At 49.3% G+C, this 14,955-nt stretch overlaps 1 protein-coding gene across 2 annotated transcripts in view; it reads right to left on the minus strand.

Annotated features, from left to right (window-relative positions):
* The window catches only part of LOC114029498 (rho guanine nucleotide exchange factor 16-like), a 70,110-nt gene that overhangs the window by 18,397 nt on the left and 36,758 nt on the right, over positions 1-14,955 (minus strand). For both annotated transcript variants that reach the window (XM_027843968.1, XM_027843967.1), the window contains exons 5-7: positions 14,343-14,399; positions 12,349-12,509; positions 3,058-3,210 (exon numbers count right to left, since the gene is read on the minus strand). In XM_027843968.1, the coding sequence (XP_027699769.1) occupies positions 3,058-3,210; positions 12,349-12,509; positions 14,343-14,399 (371 nt within the window). The remainder of the gene's footprint in view (positions 1-3,057; positions 3,211-12,348; positions 12,510-14,342; positions 14,400-14,955) is intronic.

The raw sequence follows: 14,955 nt of genomic DNA on the forward strand, positions 1-14,955 counted from the left end.
GACGTGACTTCGGAAGAAACGGACTCTAAGCCTTGTAGATGCTGGAATCTTTTCCCTTCCCTGGCTCATGGTTTGGCTCATTTCAGAGAATCGAACAGAGAGTGGTTGAATTCTGATTTCTTGGAGAAACTGGTAGAACAAGGGTGAATCTCCTCTACTCTTTATTTCTCCCTTTAATTTTTATTGCCATATGTAAGGTTTGTCACTAAAAGTTTCTACACTATTAAAAAATTGTGCTTACTGGCTAATCACATTTTTAACCACGGTATTTGCTAGATAAATATCATTTTTAAACTATATCCTGAGTTTGTGTTTTTGCTATAAAGGATGAGAAAGAATTTGGAACTTAAAATTTAAAAAAGGAAAGAATTTTAAAAATAAATGAGTTTGGGGGAAAGCAAGTATGAGAGCAGGATGAAAACCCATGGATTACAGAGTTAAATTCACCCTCTCTGTTTAACAATCAATAGATTACCTGGAGGCTTGGAGCTTTTCATGAACGGGTATTTTTACCTTTTTTAGCTTTGAAGGAAAAGGAAGCCCTGGGGAACTGCAATCTTCCTACTAGACCTAAATCCTTCCAACAACCCCCATCCCCAACCTGCCCTCAATGGCCTCTTCCCCAGATTGGGAGACCTAAAATAAGTAACAAATGACAGACATTAACAATCATTAAGATTTACAATCATTATCTCCACTGGTCCTCACAACTACCCTGGGAGGTATATGCTATTATTATCTCTATTTTACAGTTGTGGAAACTGAGATAATCTCATTATTTCCCAGAGAACAGGTCTTCTTACAGGGGCCTTTGGGTTTTTCTGCACACCCACCAAAGACAGAGAGGGAGAGGGAAAGGAAGACGCTCACATTCCAAGCCAGCCACAGTAACTTCTGCTGGGCAGCACCTTTGTAATTCATTAAGGGAGCACGGCACTGTAGCCAGAAAGACATGAGTTCAATTCAGGTCCTGTCTCTGAAACGCACTGACTGTATGACCCTGGGAAAGCCACTTAACTAACTTCTCAGCTCTCTCCAGACTATACAACGAGAAGGTGCCAACCTGCATTGGGAGGTGAAGTTTCTCGACCTGGAAATACCCTAAAACGATGCAATCTCAGATCCAAGTCTCTATGCCTACAGATCATTAAACTTACACCCATGTAGGATCCAAATAATCCGACGTTTCTCATCCCTGGATTTCCCCCCACGTTCTTCCTTTATAGATCACCACACCAAAAAGAAAGTGGATACCAGGAATGTGGGCGTGTGAAGGCGTCTACACGTTATTAAGCCAAGGACCTGGGATTTCCTCCATGTGGGAACTCCCTCCAACTCAGATCGTAAACCAGCTATCATTTCTGTTGTTATTGTTTCTCTTCCTTTCCCTTTAATTTAAAGCAAAGAGCAAACAACAAACAACCCAAGAGGTCATTAAAAACAAGGTAGCAGCAGGGACAGCTAGGTGGTGCAGTGGATAGAGCACCGGCCCTGGATTCAGGAGGACCTGAGTTCAAATCCGGCCTCAGACACATAACACTTACTAGCTGTGTGACCCTGGACAAGTCACTTAACTCCACTGCCTAGACAAAAAAAGAAAAAAAACAAAAACAAAAAATAAAAAACAGAAACAAGGTAGCAGAAGCAGGGCCTAGTTTCTCCAATGTGTGTTTTTCAAAGCTAAAAACTGGATAAAAATAAGGACAACATTATTTCATGTCATCCATCTATAAAGAGGGATGTTTGCAGCTAAGACAGGTGGACTGGCACCTGGGCAAAAAAGGCAGGATTTGAACCAGATCTCCCAATGAAGTTGATATGGAGGTGGGCCTGGGCTCTCCCATGCCAGGAGAGTGGAGGCTCTGGCTCACACCCTACCCCAAGCCACGCACAGCCAGCACGGACTGTCTGCTGGTCAGCCAACGGCCCACCTGGCTGAGTCCTGAGGGTTGGCTTAAGGACGATATAATTTCTAGCCACAGCAGCTCAAAGGTCATCCACTAATCTGTAGAGGGCTCAGGATAGGCATTGGTCAAAAGGGTGCCCCCATGGACAAAAACACGGATCCTTGAAACATTGAAGTGGACATAAATACACAAACTTAGACACACACAATGGCGTGTTGGGAAGCATGATGGATTTGGAACTAGAGGGTTTGAATCCCAGACTGGACACTTACTATCTGAGTGACCTTGAGCAAGTCACTGAAAACTCTCTGGGCCTCAATTCCTCATCTACAAAATAAGAGATTTAAACTAGAAAATCTTATGGCCCTAAATTTACCCAAACTAGTCTAATAGAAATGAATTAGATCTAAAAATACATACTCACATGCATACAATGCAATAACACACATACGTATATATGAACACATATACTTAACATGCCTATGTACACATAATCCTTATATGTAGTTACACCAGATACACACAAATCCCTATACACATCCACAAACGTGTGTGTGCCCTTGGGTTCTTCACTGGTGTGTTTGGGTGTGTGTGCATGCATGTGTACATGCATGAACACGTGTGCATCCTGTGCCCCTTGGATGGTCAATCTAATGAAGACTATAGGATCAGAATCATGGTTTTAAATGCACAGAACAAAATCCACAGGTTTGCAAAGGAAACCACTTAGATGTAAATACAATGAAAACCCCAGGTTAAGAACCGCTCATTTATAACATCCAATATATAATAATGTTTATAATATAATGGTCAATTAGCCCAAAATGTTACCAAACCCAAGGTCGCGAGCATGAGGAGTCACCTTTGGACATCCGCCTGGTTCAACCGAGTCAGAGAGCGGAGGGGACCTATCTACCTACTTACCCCAGGTCGCACAGCTGGGGTATTAGCCCCTGGGCAGGTACGCTCACTCCCAGCTCAGGGGCCCTGTCTAGTGTATCCCTCCGCCTCAGTTTACCACCACGTCTCACGGCATAAGCATTCTGGATAAAGGGGAGTCTGCCCCACCCCGTGAGTGTTTCCTTCAGCTGGGACGTTGGGCGGGGCTGGGGGCTGGATGTCTGGACGGGGAGCCCCGCTGCACACTCACATCAGCTTCTGCAGGGTCCTCTGCTGGTAGACCTCGTTGGAGCAGTATGCCACATAGGGATGGAAGTGGTTTAGGGCGTGTTCTTCTAGGATGTCACTAATGTCAGTGACGCAAACATGCTCTTTGTGTCTCTTCTCCAGGTCTTCAAAAAACCTAGGGGAGAAGAGAGGCCATGGACCGATGGTCAAGGATCAGCTGAAGGAGGGGGGCGCATTTAACTGGATAGCAGGAGACTTGGGGAGTTGTCTTCAAGCCTATGCTAAGTGCTTCACAAATGCTGATTCTCACAAAGTGCTATTATGATCTCCATTTTACAGATGGGGAAACTGAGGCAGAGGTTCAATGACTTGCCCAGAGTCACACAACTAGTAAGGATCTGAGGCTGGATTTGCACTCGGGTCTTCCTGAGTCTCTGCCTAATGCTCTATCCACTGAGTCACTGAGACACCTCTTAGGGACACAAGGGGCCAGTCCAATCAACATCTGAAAAAGACTTCACTGAATCCAACCCTCTCCTTTTACATGGAGGAAACTGAGGCACAGAGGAGGGAAGGAGATAGGTCAGGGAGAGAATCAGTCATCAATAATAGTATTTAATTAGTGCTTTTAAGGTTTGCAAAGAACTTTACACAAACCATATCTCACTGGATAACAACCTGAGGGGTAGGTGTTATTATCTCTACTTTACAGATGAGGAAACTGAGGCAGATAGTGGTTTTTAAGGGACCTGGAGTTATCTAAGAGGGTATCTCTATGCTGGTTCCCCCCCAGTCTTTAGGCTTAGTTTCCCCCACCAGGTGTCAAGGTTAAAATGAGCGGATCCTCCAGAAACCACATCCTGGCATTTTCCAAACATAATCTGCTCCCATTTACTTGTCAACTTCTCCAATCGGAATGCAAACTGCTTGAGGGGAGGACCTTTGCCTGCTTACACATGTATTGTTTGTTTACATATGTATTTCCAGTGCACAGGATCTGGGCTTAGTAGGTGCTTGATAAAGCTTCCTTCTGTGTATTGTTTTCCCAATTAGAGAGTAAGCTCCCAGAGGCCAAGGTCTCCTACACAAAGCAGATACATCATAAATGCTTATTGAATTGAGCTGAATTAAATGCTTATTCATCCATTCATCCATCCATCCATGGGCTCCTTAAGAGCAAGGACTATTTCTTCTGTTTCCTATCTCTAGTGCCCAGCAAGCCTCCCTGCACACACCTAATCAACGACCACCGCAGCCCTTCAGTGAGGATGCCTTTGCCCAGCTGGTTATGGCCACAGTGGATCAGGGCCGGGGTCTTAAAAAGATTCAGCTGGAGTCTGCCCCACAGCACAACACACCTGGGCAAGGCCACACCTGAGCATCCATTCTGGCTCTGCCCAAGGTCTCACTGCTACTAAGAAGCGAAAGTGGGTTTGGAATCCAGGCGTCCCAAGGCCCAGGCCCCATGCGTTCTTTAAGCTCTCAGAGAGACCTAGAACCCAGGACCACTGAGGTGCCAGGCCTGACCAAGGATGGAGGGAGCATGGGTTCAGTCCTGTTTATTCTACCCATTTCAGAAAGAGCAGCACTCCCTGAGGGCTGGGACTGGCACTAGTGACCAAGTTAAGTCAAGAAATATTCATCGTGCTAAGATGAAACTGGATGAAAGAATTAGAGATGCTTAGCCTAGGGAAGTGAAGATTCAAATATCTGAATGTTGTGGCCTAGTGGGTAGAGCACTGGGCCTGGAGTCAGAAGACCTGAGTTAAAATCCACCTTCAGACTTTTACCAACTGGGTGACCCTGGGCAAGTCATTTAACCTCTGTCTGTCCTAGTTTCCTCATCTGTAAAATGGGGATAATAATAGCACCTCCCCCTCAGGGTTGTTGTGAGAAAGGATCAAATGAGATAATCATAATGTGCTTTTCAAATCTTAAAAGTGATACATAAATTATTATTATACATTTATATTATTTGTACATTATATATTTATATTATTCTATATTCTCATATGTAATACAATATAAAATAGATAATAGTGTGACTATAAATAACATTATCTATTTATACATTCACATATAATATGCAATATACAATAATCTGAATATATAAATAATATAAATACTATATTTATATCATTTGTTGTAGCTATGTGCCTCACTGCATAATGTGCCGGGCCTATAATCAGGAAGATTCATTTTCCCGAGTTCAAATCTGGCCTGAAACACTTATTAGTTGTGTGATCCTAGACAAGTCACCTAACCCTGTTTGCCTCAGTTTCCTCATCTGTAAAATGAGCTGGAGAAGGAAATGGCAAACCACTCCAGTATCTTACCAAGAAATCCCCCAATGGGGTCACAAAGAGTTGGACACAACTGAAAAAAAATAAAATGGATCAATACTATTATTATTTTAAGGAAGAAATTTTACCTTTCCTGCTTATCTTAGAACCTTGAGTATGACCCAAGACAAGTCATTTCCTCTCTGTAAGGAAGTGGTTGGACAAGATTATTTCTAGGGTCTCCTGAAGCTCTGAAATTTCATGCTCTGAGGCCCCTCCCAGCTCTGACATTCCCTGTTCTAGGGCCCCTCCCAGCTCTGACATCATATGACTTTATGATTTTCTATTAAAAAAAAAATAAAGATGCTTTCCAATGTCCCTGGGAACACTTCACTGCTGGAATAATTGTGAGCCACAGGGATGACGGCACAGTCTAGAGCTGGAAGGAACCCTAGAGGTCACAGGGTCCTATCCCCTCCTTTTAAATTTGAGGAAACTGAGCCCTAGAGTAGGAGGATGCAGCCCAGAGGATTTGAACCCGGGTCCCAGGACTCCAGAGCCAGGGTTCCTCCTCCTGGTGCTCTCTGCCTCCCCAGTCCTCCCTTCATGGCCACCCCACGCCAGAGAGGGAAAGCCCCTGGTCTGCCAAGGCCGCCTCCCCATGGGGTCTGCTCAGAGGCACCGCCCGGGACAGACCAGCGCCAGCCCGACCCCGGAAGCTCTGGGCTTCCCTTTTCCATTCTGCCGTTGACAAGGCTAAGGAAAACACTCTCCTGTCCCCAGTGGGTGTGGTGGCAGGGAACCAGAGAACCGGAATTTGAAACTCTTCCTTCCCCGGCATGTCCAGCCCCGCCCAGAACAAACAGGGCTCCAGAACAAATACTAGATTAAGGAGGGAGAGGTCATTCCTGGGGAGTCCAGGGGCACGGGGGGGGGGGGGGGGGCAGAGGTCAGCCTCGGCTGGAAGCATCTGAAAGAAAGTCTGCTTCTCTGTCACCTGGATCCTCCTCCTGAGGGAGGGAGAGAATGAGAGAAGGAGGGAAGGAAAGGAGAGAGGGAGAGAGGGAGAGATGGAGGGAGGGAAGGAAGGAGGGAGGAAGGGAAGAAAGAATAAAGGAGGATGGGAGGGAATGAAGGGAGGCAGGTGAGAAGGAAGGAGGGATGAGTGAGGGAGAGAAGGAAAGAGGGAGGGAGGGAGGAAGGAAGAGCCCTGAGGCTGCCTCCACTGTCCATCAGATAAAGCTGCAGACCTCAGCGTGTCCTGGGGAATAGCCCCTGATCCACAAAGCAGGCAATGGTCCTGCTTGGCCCCTGGGTTCAGGACAGAGTGACTGCACAGACAGTGAGACGTTAAGGGACAGAGCGTCTGAACGGCGCCAGCAGAGGTGTGGGTCCAAAGGCCGCGCCTGTGCACGGACAGGTCCCTCCTGCTCTTCCTCTGTAAAACCTGAGCTCCGAGGCCGCTGTGGGAGGCTCACATATCAGGCCCATTAAGCGCTTTGTGAACCTCCACAGGGAAATATGGCTTACTACTATTGATTAGGTTTCATTTTGCTCCAGAGCTCGCCGGGCATGGTGAGATGGCAATGAGTTGAGAGTCAGAGGACCTGGGTTTGACCCTGGCCAAGGCGACGTCCCCTCTCTGGGCCTCAGTGTGTCGGCTACATGGCCAGGCGGCCCCTTCCAGCTCTGTGATCTGGTATACCGAGGACCCTAACCCCCACCCCAAAACCATTAGAGTGAATCAGTGAAGATGTGTTTAACACCTACTAAGTGCCAGGCCCTTTGGAGGTACTAAAAATTTCTATGGGCGCAGTGGATACAGCCCTGGGCCTGAAATTAGGAAGAACAGAGTTCAAATCTGTCCTCAAACCCTTCCAAGCTGTGCGACCCTGGGCAAGTCACTGCAGCCATTTGCCTCAGTTTCCTCATCTGTTAAATGGAGATAATAACACAATATAATAACAACAACGATAATAATAATGTGAAACAACTTAGAGTCATCATGAGGACCAACTGAGATAATAATTGTAAAGAATTCTGCAAACATTAAAGGCTTTCTTTAAATGCTAGAGATTATTAATGCAAATAAGCTCTGCAAGGGCAGGAACTGTTTCTCTCCATCTCCATCTCCTCAGCACCAAGAGCAGCACCTCTGCACACAGTAGGCACTTAGTAAGTGTTTGATTGGACTTTTATTTGATAACGATAAAGTAATTCCTTAGGTAGGCGTGGTGAGGACACGCCCCCCCCGCCCCCCCCCAGCTTACTCAGGCAATCCAGAAACACAACCGTGCTGGGGCAAGCTTCCTTGTGAGTGCACAGAAACATGCATGAGCATGTGTGTGCACACACACATACTCACACGACATGCGTGCCCTGATTCTGAGAACTCCTTCCTTTGGGAATCCCTGCAGAGATGAGAATCTCTGCGCTGTTCCTTGGGTGCAAAGGTCTCAGAGGCCCAGGAGGTTCATGGAAGCAAAGTGGGGGGATGGGGAGGAGAGGAGAGAAATGCAGCCCTCTGGGATCCCTCAGCAGACCGGGCCAAAGGGTGTGTGTGTGCGTGTGTGCGTGCGTGTGTGTGTGTGACGTGTCTTCCCCACCCCATCCCATATCACCCTGTGGGGTGGGACAGGCTCAGGGGCATTAGCAGAGGGCACTGGCAGCCTGAGGAGGCTGGGGGGAGGCCTGGCTCTCCTGGAGGCAGCGGATGTCGCCTCCTGGGGGAAGGAGAATGAGCAGCGCTCTCCCCTCCCACCTGCCTCCAGGTGAGGGTTCTTTAAGGAGCCCAGGCACCAGAGACAGTGAGTGCTCTATGGGGCAAAGCTGGAGGCCAGGGACCTGCGTTCAAATCCCGGCACTAACGCTCGCTAGCCACGCATCGGTGAGCAAGGACGACAGATCTGAGAGAAGGAAGGTCTGTCTCACCCAGCTCCTTCACTTGACACATAAGGAAACTGAGTCTCAGAGGTGGAGTTGATCAAGGAGCCCCAGTAAGGGGCAGGGCCAGGATTCAACCTTGGGGCCTCTGGCTCCAAGTTCAAGTTTTTTCCAAGTACCCTACTGTCCTTCCTTTAATCTTTCTGAGCCTCAGGCTTCTCCTCTGGAAAATTACAGAGAAAGAAACCGAGGCCCAGAGACCTCAGACCGAGAGCTGGCAGAGGACATCCATTTGTTTGTTGTTCAATCATGTCTGACTCACAGAGACTCCATTTGGGGTCTTCTTAGCAGGGGTACTGCAATAGTTTGCCATTTCCTTCTCCAGCTCATTTTACAGACAAGGAAACCGAGGTAAACAGGGCTAAGTGACTTGTCACCCAACTACTGAGTGTCTGAGGTTGGATTTGAACTTGGGTCTTCCTGACTCCAGGTCCGATGCTCTATCCACTGTGCCAACTAGCTGCCCACCCCCCCTTGCTTACAGAAGAAACCAAGGCTCAGAGACATCGTAGATTTAGAACTGAAAGGGACCCCAGGGAGCATTTTACAACCTCATCATTTTACAGAGGAAGATGCCTAGACAAGAGTCACAAAACTAGTATCAGACCCAGGTCTTCTGAATCCCAATTCCAGGGAGCTTTCCACTTGCCATCATTTTCTCTCTCTGGGCCTCAGTTTCCTCAACTGTAAAATGGGTATAAGAATTCTCACGCCTTCCCCCTCAGGGGGCTGTTATATTTATAAACCTTTAGGCATCACAGAGGGATGAGCCGATATTTTAAGGTCATTATTATTATTATCGTTGTTGTTATTACAGTGTCTACCCAAGAACGAAAGGCCTCAGCCCACGATCTGATTCCCAGCCTCCGCATCTCCCCAGAGCTCCCTTGGGCACAGGAGACACGGCCAGAGTGCACGCCAGCTCACTTTCCACTACAATGCTTCAGGGGAATTCTGGAGACGCTCCAGCTGTTTGGGGGACAGGCCAATTTCTGAGGCTGAAGCTTGGAAGGGTGACCTTGGCCCCTCCTCCAGTCCTGCCCTCCAGATGTCTCTGTCTGCGGCCTCATCCATCCTCCCCACTGCTGTCAAACGATGGCGCTGACTGCGTCACTGCCCTGCCCAACAATCTCCCTGGCGCCTCTAGGATCTGGTACAAACTCCCCCCCCGCCTTAGCCTTCCCAGTCCGGCTCCCTCTCGCACTCTGCGTTCCAGGCAAAACCGGCCAGCTCCCGGCCGCCTGTGCTGGACACCCCATTTCCCACCTCCACACCTTTGCATGTCTCCCTCATCACCTCCAACCCCTGGAAGCCCTCACTTCTTGAGAGTTCAGCTCACGAGCTAACGTTCTACAGGAGGCTTTTCCTGGTCTCCTAGGTGCCAGTCCTTCAGCTCCCTCCCCACTCTCCCCTTGCAAGTTAATTGGTATTTACTCTACATGTACATCTCTCTCCCTCTCCATACACAAACACACACACACACACACACACACACACACGGTGCGCGCTTGCTTTTCTGGATCTCACTCTGTTTTCTCAAACAGGGGGGCAGGAGAGGAATGAGAATGGGTCCAAACTGGGTACCTGGTTTTGCCCCCAAGTCTCACCTACCCAAAGTGATTTTCCTAAAGTCCGAGTCTGAACGTCACCCTCTTCTCATTAAAGTCCAGTGGCTCCCTATTACCTCTATGATCAAACATAAAATCCCCTATTTGGCATTTAAAATCAATCAATAAACATTTATTAAGCACTTACTATGTGCCAGGCACTGTGCCAAGTGCTGGGGATACAAAAAGAGGCAAAAGACAGTCCCTGCCCTCAGGGAGCTTCCGATCTAATTGAATGAAAAAACAAACCACAAGTCTTTATCAACTGACTTCTTCCCATTTCTCCAGTCTTCTAACCTCTTATCTCTCTACCGCATACTCTACAAACCAGCAATACTGGCATTCTTGCTCTTCTCCACACACTATCTCCCAACTCCACACCTTTGCACTGGCTGTTTTCCACACCTGGTGTGCCTTTCCTCCTCTTCTCCACTGCCTGACTTCCTCAGCCTCCTTCAGAACTCGGCTTAAATACCTTCTACAAGAGGCCTTTCCGGGTCTCCCTTAACACTACTACCTTCTTCTGAGACGACCTCCAATTTACACATAGAGCTTGTCTGTACCTAGCTGTTTGCGTGTTTGTCCCATTAGACTGTAAGTTCCCTGAGGCTAGGCACTGTGTTTTTGCATTTCTCTGTATCCCCAGGTATTAGCCCAGTGCCAGGCACATAGCAGACATCTGTTAATAGCCCCAGCAGGAAAGCAGGGAACACTTCTGGACACAGGGAGTGTCCCAGCTGTCTGGCCAGAACCTCCCCCCTCCAAGGGCCGGCACAGTGGCCAGGGCCCTCCTCCACTTCCTGGTGATGCAACCTGAGCTGAGCCTGGGCAGGCCTGGGGGCAGTGCCACTGGACACCGGTGCTGGGCTAAACCTGACCCCAGACCTGCAACTTGAGGCTGGCTGGTTGGAGCCCCGGCCTGAGAGCCTGCTCACCCGGGGCTCCCATCCTAGCCTGGCTGGCCCTCCCTGGCCCACCCTCTGTGCTTCGGCTTCCTTGCTCTGCACCTCTTTCCTTCCCTCTCTCTCCAGACTCCAGGAGGACAGAGGAGGAGCAGCTATCTGTCCAGAGAAGGCCTTGAGCCCTTTGGAAAGACGTGGTGGCATCTAGTTTATTATTAAAAAGAACCAGGAGCGCTTTCTAAGGTGGCCAGAGCTCACAGGCAGAGTGACGCCTGGCATCGTACGGGGCCAACCACAGCCAACAAAGTCCGGCCATTCCAAAGCCACCCGAGACTGAGTATCCCCCCACAGGCTGCAAAGAACTGACCGCATCGCCAGGGACGGGCAACACGCAGCACGGCTTTAATCCTCCAAACTCTGCCATGCGACGTGCCCTGTTCCGGCCTGCCTACCCCGCAAGGGCTCCCAGCAGGGACTCTGGTTTACCAAACCTTGTTCCCTGCTGAGTCAGAACACTGAGGTTCTAAGTGACCATCACTGGTGATCCCAGAAGACTGGAGAGAAGGAGCGGCCAGTGAGCACTGAGCTTGGGGGCGTGAGGAGGGGCCTGAAAGCACAGAAGGGGTGCAATAACAGCTTTGGTGCAGGCTGGTTCTTGACCCTTAGATTTCAGGGATCTGTGAACTTGGATGGGAAAGAGTTACATCTATTATTCTCACTAACTTCTAACTGAAGTTGAGCATTTCCTTCAACTGATTAAAAAACCATGACTGAGGGGCAGCTGGGTGGCATGGGTGATAGAGCACTGGCCCTGGAGTCAGGAGGGTGTGAGTTCAAATCTGGCCTCAGACACTTACTAAGCTGCGTGACCCTGCGCAAGTCACATAACCCTGACCGCCTCCAAACAAACAAACAAACAAAACCATGATTGTGAAGAGGTGTCCCTAGGCTTCACCAGCCTGCCAAAGGGGTCCATGACCCAGGAAAGGTTAAGGACCCCTGGTCTAGTCCAAGCTCCTCTTTTTACAAATGAGAAAACTGAGGCCCTGAGGGTGGAGGGGGTGGATGAGAGACCTGACAAAGTGGGAGTGCCCAGGACTGGCCCCCAGATCTCCGAGGAACCTCGACTTGGAACTGGAAGGGGCTTTAGAGTTCATTTAGTCCAACCCCTTTATTTCAGAGCTGAGGAAACTGAGGCCCAAAGAGGGGATGCAGTTTGCTCAGAGCCACCCAGGAGTTCGAGAGCAGAAGGAAGATTCGAATCCCAAGCCTGTGACTCTTGAGTTCTGAATTCTCACCCCGAGGTCAAGCTGTCTCCCACCTGGACCTCTTGGGCCATGGGAGTTCAGATGTGCTGGTTACTGGTTCCCTGCCAGACAGCACAACCTGATGGGAGGTGAGGTGCTTCAGAGGGTCTGGGTTTGAATTTTACCACCACTTAGTACTTGTGGGACCTTGGGTAAGTCACTTAACCTTTGTGGGCCTTGGCTTCCTCCCACCTCTCTAGAACTCCCCAGTGGGCACCATGGCCCTGCTGGGCTGTCTGCAGGTGCCCAAGGGCAGGAAGATGGGAACTCACTTCTGGCTGGCCCCCTGGACATCCACGATGTTGGAGAAGAGGTGGTGATGCTCCATCTGGGTCATGGTCCCCCTCAACTCCTTGGACCTCAGGAACTCAGTCACCAGGGTCTTCAGGCTGTGCAGGTAGGAGAACTCTGAAGTGACGATCTCAAAAATCGCCTGCGTGCCCGATGGCATGGGGAGGGAGAGAGAGAGGGAAGGGGGGAGATGGGGGAGTGGGGAGAGATACATGGAATGGGAGAGGGAGAGACAAGATGAGGAGGAAAAGAGAGAAAGAAAGAGAGGGAGAGATGAGATGGTGGAGAGGGATGAGAGGAAGAGAGAGATGGGGGAGGGGAGAGATGAGATGGGGGAGGGGAGAGATGTGATGGGGAGAGGAAAGAGATATATGAAATGGGGGGGAGAGATGATGGGGAGGAAAAGAAAAAGAAAGGGAGGGAGAGATGAGATGGTGAAGAGAGGGATGAGAGGAAGAAAGAGAGATGGGGGAGGCAGAGAGATGAGATGGGGAGAGGAAAGAGAGAAAGAAAGGGAGGGAGAGATGAGATGGTGGAAAGAGGGATGAGATGAGGAGTGAGAGAAAGAGAGAGATGGGGGAGGGAGAGAGAGAATGGAGGAAGGGAGAGATGAAAGGGGGAGGGAGAGACAGATGGGGAGATACGGGAAGGAAAGATGGAGAGGGAGACAGTCAAGAGAAAGGGGGAAGGGACAGGGGTGAAGGGTCGAGGTAAGAAGTAGAGAGATGCCACGTACAGACACAGAGACACACAGAGGAAGCCCATCAGTCAGTCGGTCACACACCATGGGGATGGAGGACCAAGCACATGAGACAGGCAGGGCTTGGAAAAGGTCCCTTCCCCTACACTTTTCGTTAGGCAGGACACTGCATCTACTGTGGGCCGCTGCCCATGGAGGAAGGGACGTGGGGAGAGCTCGTCTGTGGGGGAGAACAAAGGCTCAGGAAGGGAAGTCCCATTCTCAGAGGAAAGGTAAAGGCAGCTCGTGATGAGGAGAGAAAGCCAAGGGGAGCCTTCATCCAGGAAGGCCTGAGTGTGGGGAAAGGTGGAGGCAGCTAGGAGGCACAACAGGATGGACTTGGGGTCAGGAAGACCCAAGAGTTCAAATCTAGCCTCAGATGTTTGCTAGCTGTGTAACCTAGGTAAATTCCTCAACCTCTTTCTGCCTCAGTTTCCTCATCTGTAATATGGTAATAATAACAGCATGTACTTCCCAGGGTTGTTGTGAAGATTAAATGAGATGATTGTACATCAATTCACAGACCTTAATGTGATATATAAATATTAGCTAACGAAGATGATGATGAAATCTGGCCTCCCTCATTCTCTCTCTCTCCAGGGGACTCAGGGGTGGCAGAGGAGAGAAGCGGGGCTCAGTGTTATTAAGGGAATAAGTCCAAGATCTGTAACTACCTCAGCATAGGGAATTCAACTGGGAAAACACCTGGGAAAATGCTAAAACAGCTCACAACCCATCTGTGACTTAGACAAATCTTGGGAAAAACCTAGGGCTCTGAAGGAGTTAAACGACCTGTCCAGGGTCACAGCAAAGTACATGTCAGAGGCAAAGAATTGAACCTGGGTCAACCTGACACTAAGGCCCAACCCTTAACTCACTACATCACATTACTTGACTCCATGGTATTAATTAAGCTTAATCACAGGCACCTGATAGGATTCCAATGCTACACCTTGAGGCTGGCCAGAGCCCTGGCCTGATTCATCTCCCACCTCCCCTCAGCCCTGCCATCCCCCCACCCCTACCCCCTCCTCTTTCCCTCCCTTTTCTGTCTCTGTCTGTCTCTCTCCCTCCCTGTCTCTCTCTCTCTCTGTCCACCCCCCCCATCAGATGAACAAATAAGAGGTCATCTTTCCTCTCAGAGGTAGAAAGCAATCACGCAGCAAAGGGGCATCCAGCATCTGTTAGCTTTCATCTGGGGAGGCCGCAGAAAACACCTGCCAGGGCCACCCTTACCTCTTGCCGCTTTCGCTCCTCAGGGGACAGCTGATCCAGAATTCCAGATTCCACGACCTGAGGAACACAGAGACACAAGTGGCGTGAGCTCCCGCTGTGTAAGGAAGCCAGGATCAAGGACAAGGGCTGGAGGTAAGGCCAGGACCAGGACTGGCTGGGAAAAAAAGCCTTCACAGTCTGGCTAACCCTCTCCTTTCCCGGCTGATTTCCCATTATCCCTCCTCACACACTTGATATTCTAACAAAACTGCTTCCTATCCCCACAATTCCATGTCCAACCTCTGGACCTTTGCTAATCCCATGCTCTCCCTCCTTATCCTGCCTCTCAGAATTCCCATCCCCCTTTAAGTTAGCCCAAGCGCCAACCTCAACACGTCTTTCCCAATACCTCCTGTCGTTGGCAATCCCTCCCTCAAATGACTTTGTAATTTGGCCCAGTCCCACGTGAATGAGGAATTCCCTGAAGAGATGCATTATGTAGATTTATACGCCATATTTACATTGGAATGGGACCAATGACCATACTTTACATGATTTCAACCTCAAACAGTGAATATGTGAATATATGTGACCACTTGCAGGGATTCATTATTCACGCCAATCAGGACCTGGC

The sequence above is a fragment of the Vombatus ursinus genome, unplaced genomic scaffold (genome assembly GCF_900497805.2).
Source record: "Vombatus ursinus unplaced genomic scaffold, bare-nosed wombat genome assembly UNPS02014932.1, whole genome shotgun sequence".
In the NCBI taxonomy this organism is placed as follows: Eukaryota; Metazoa; Chordata; class Mammalia; order Diprotodontia; family Vombatidae; genus Vombatus; species Vombatus ursinus.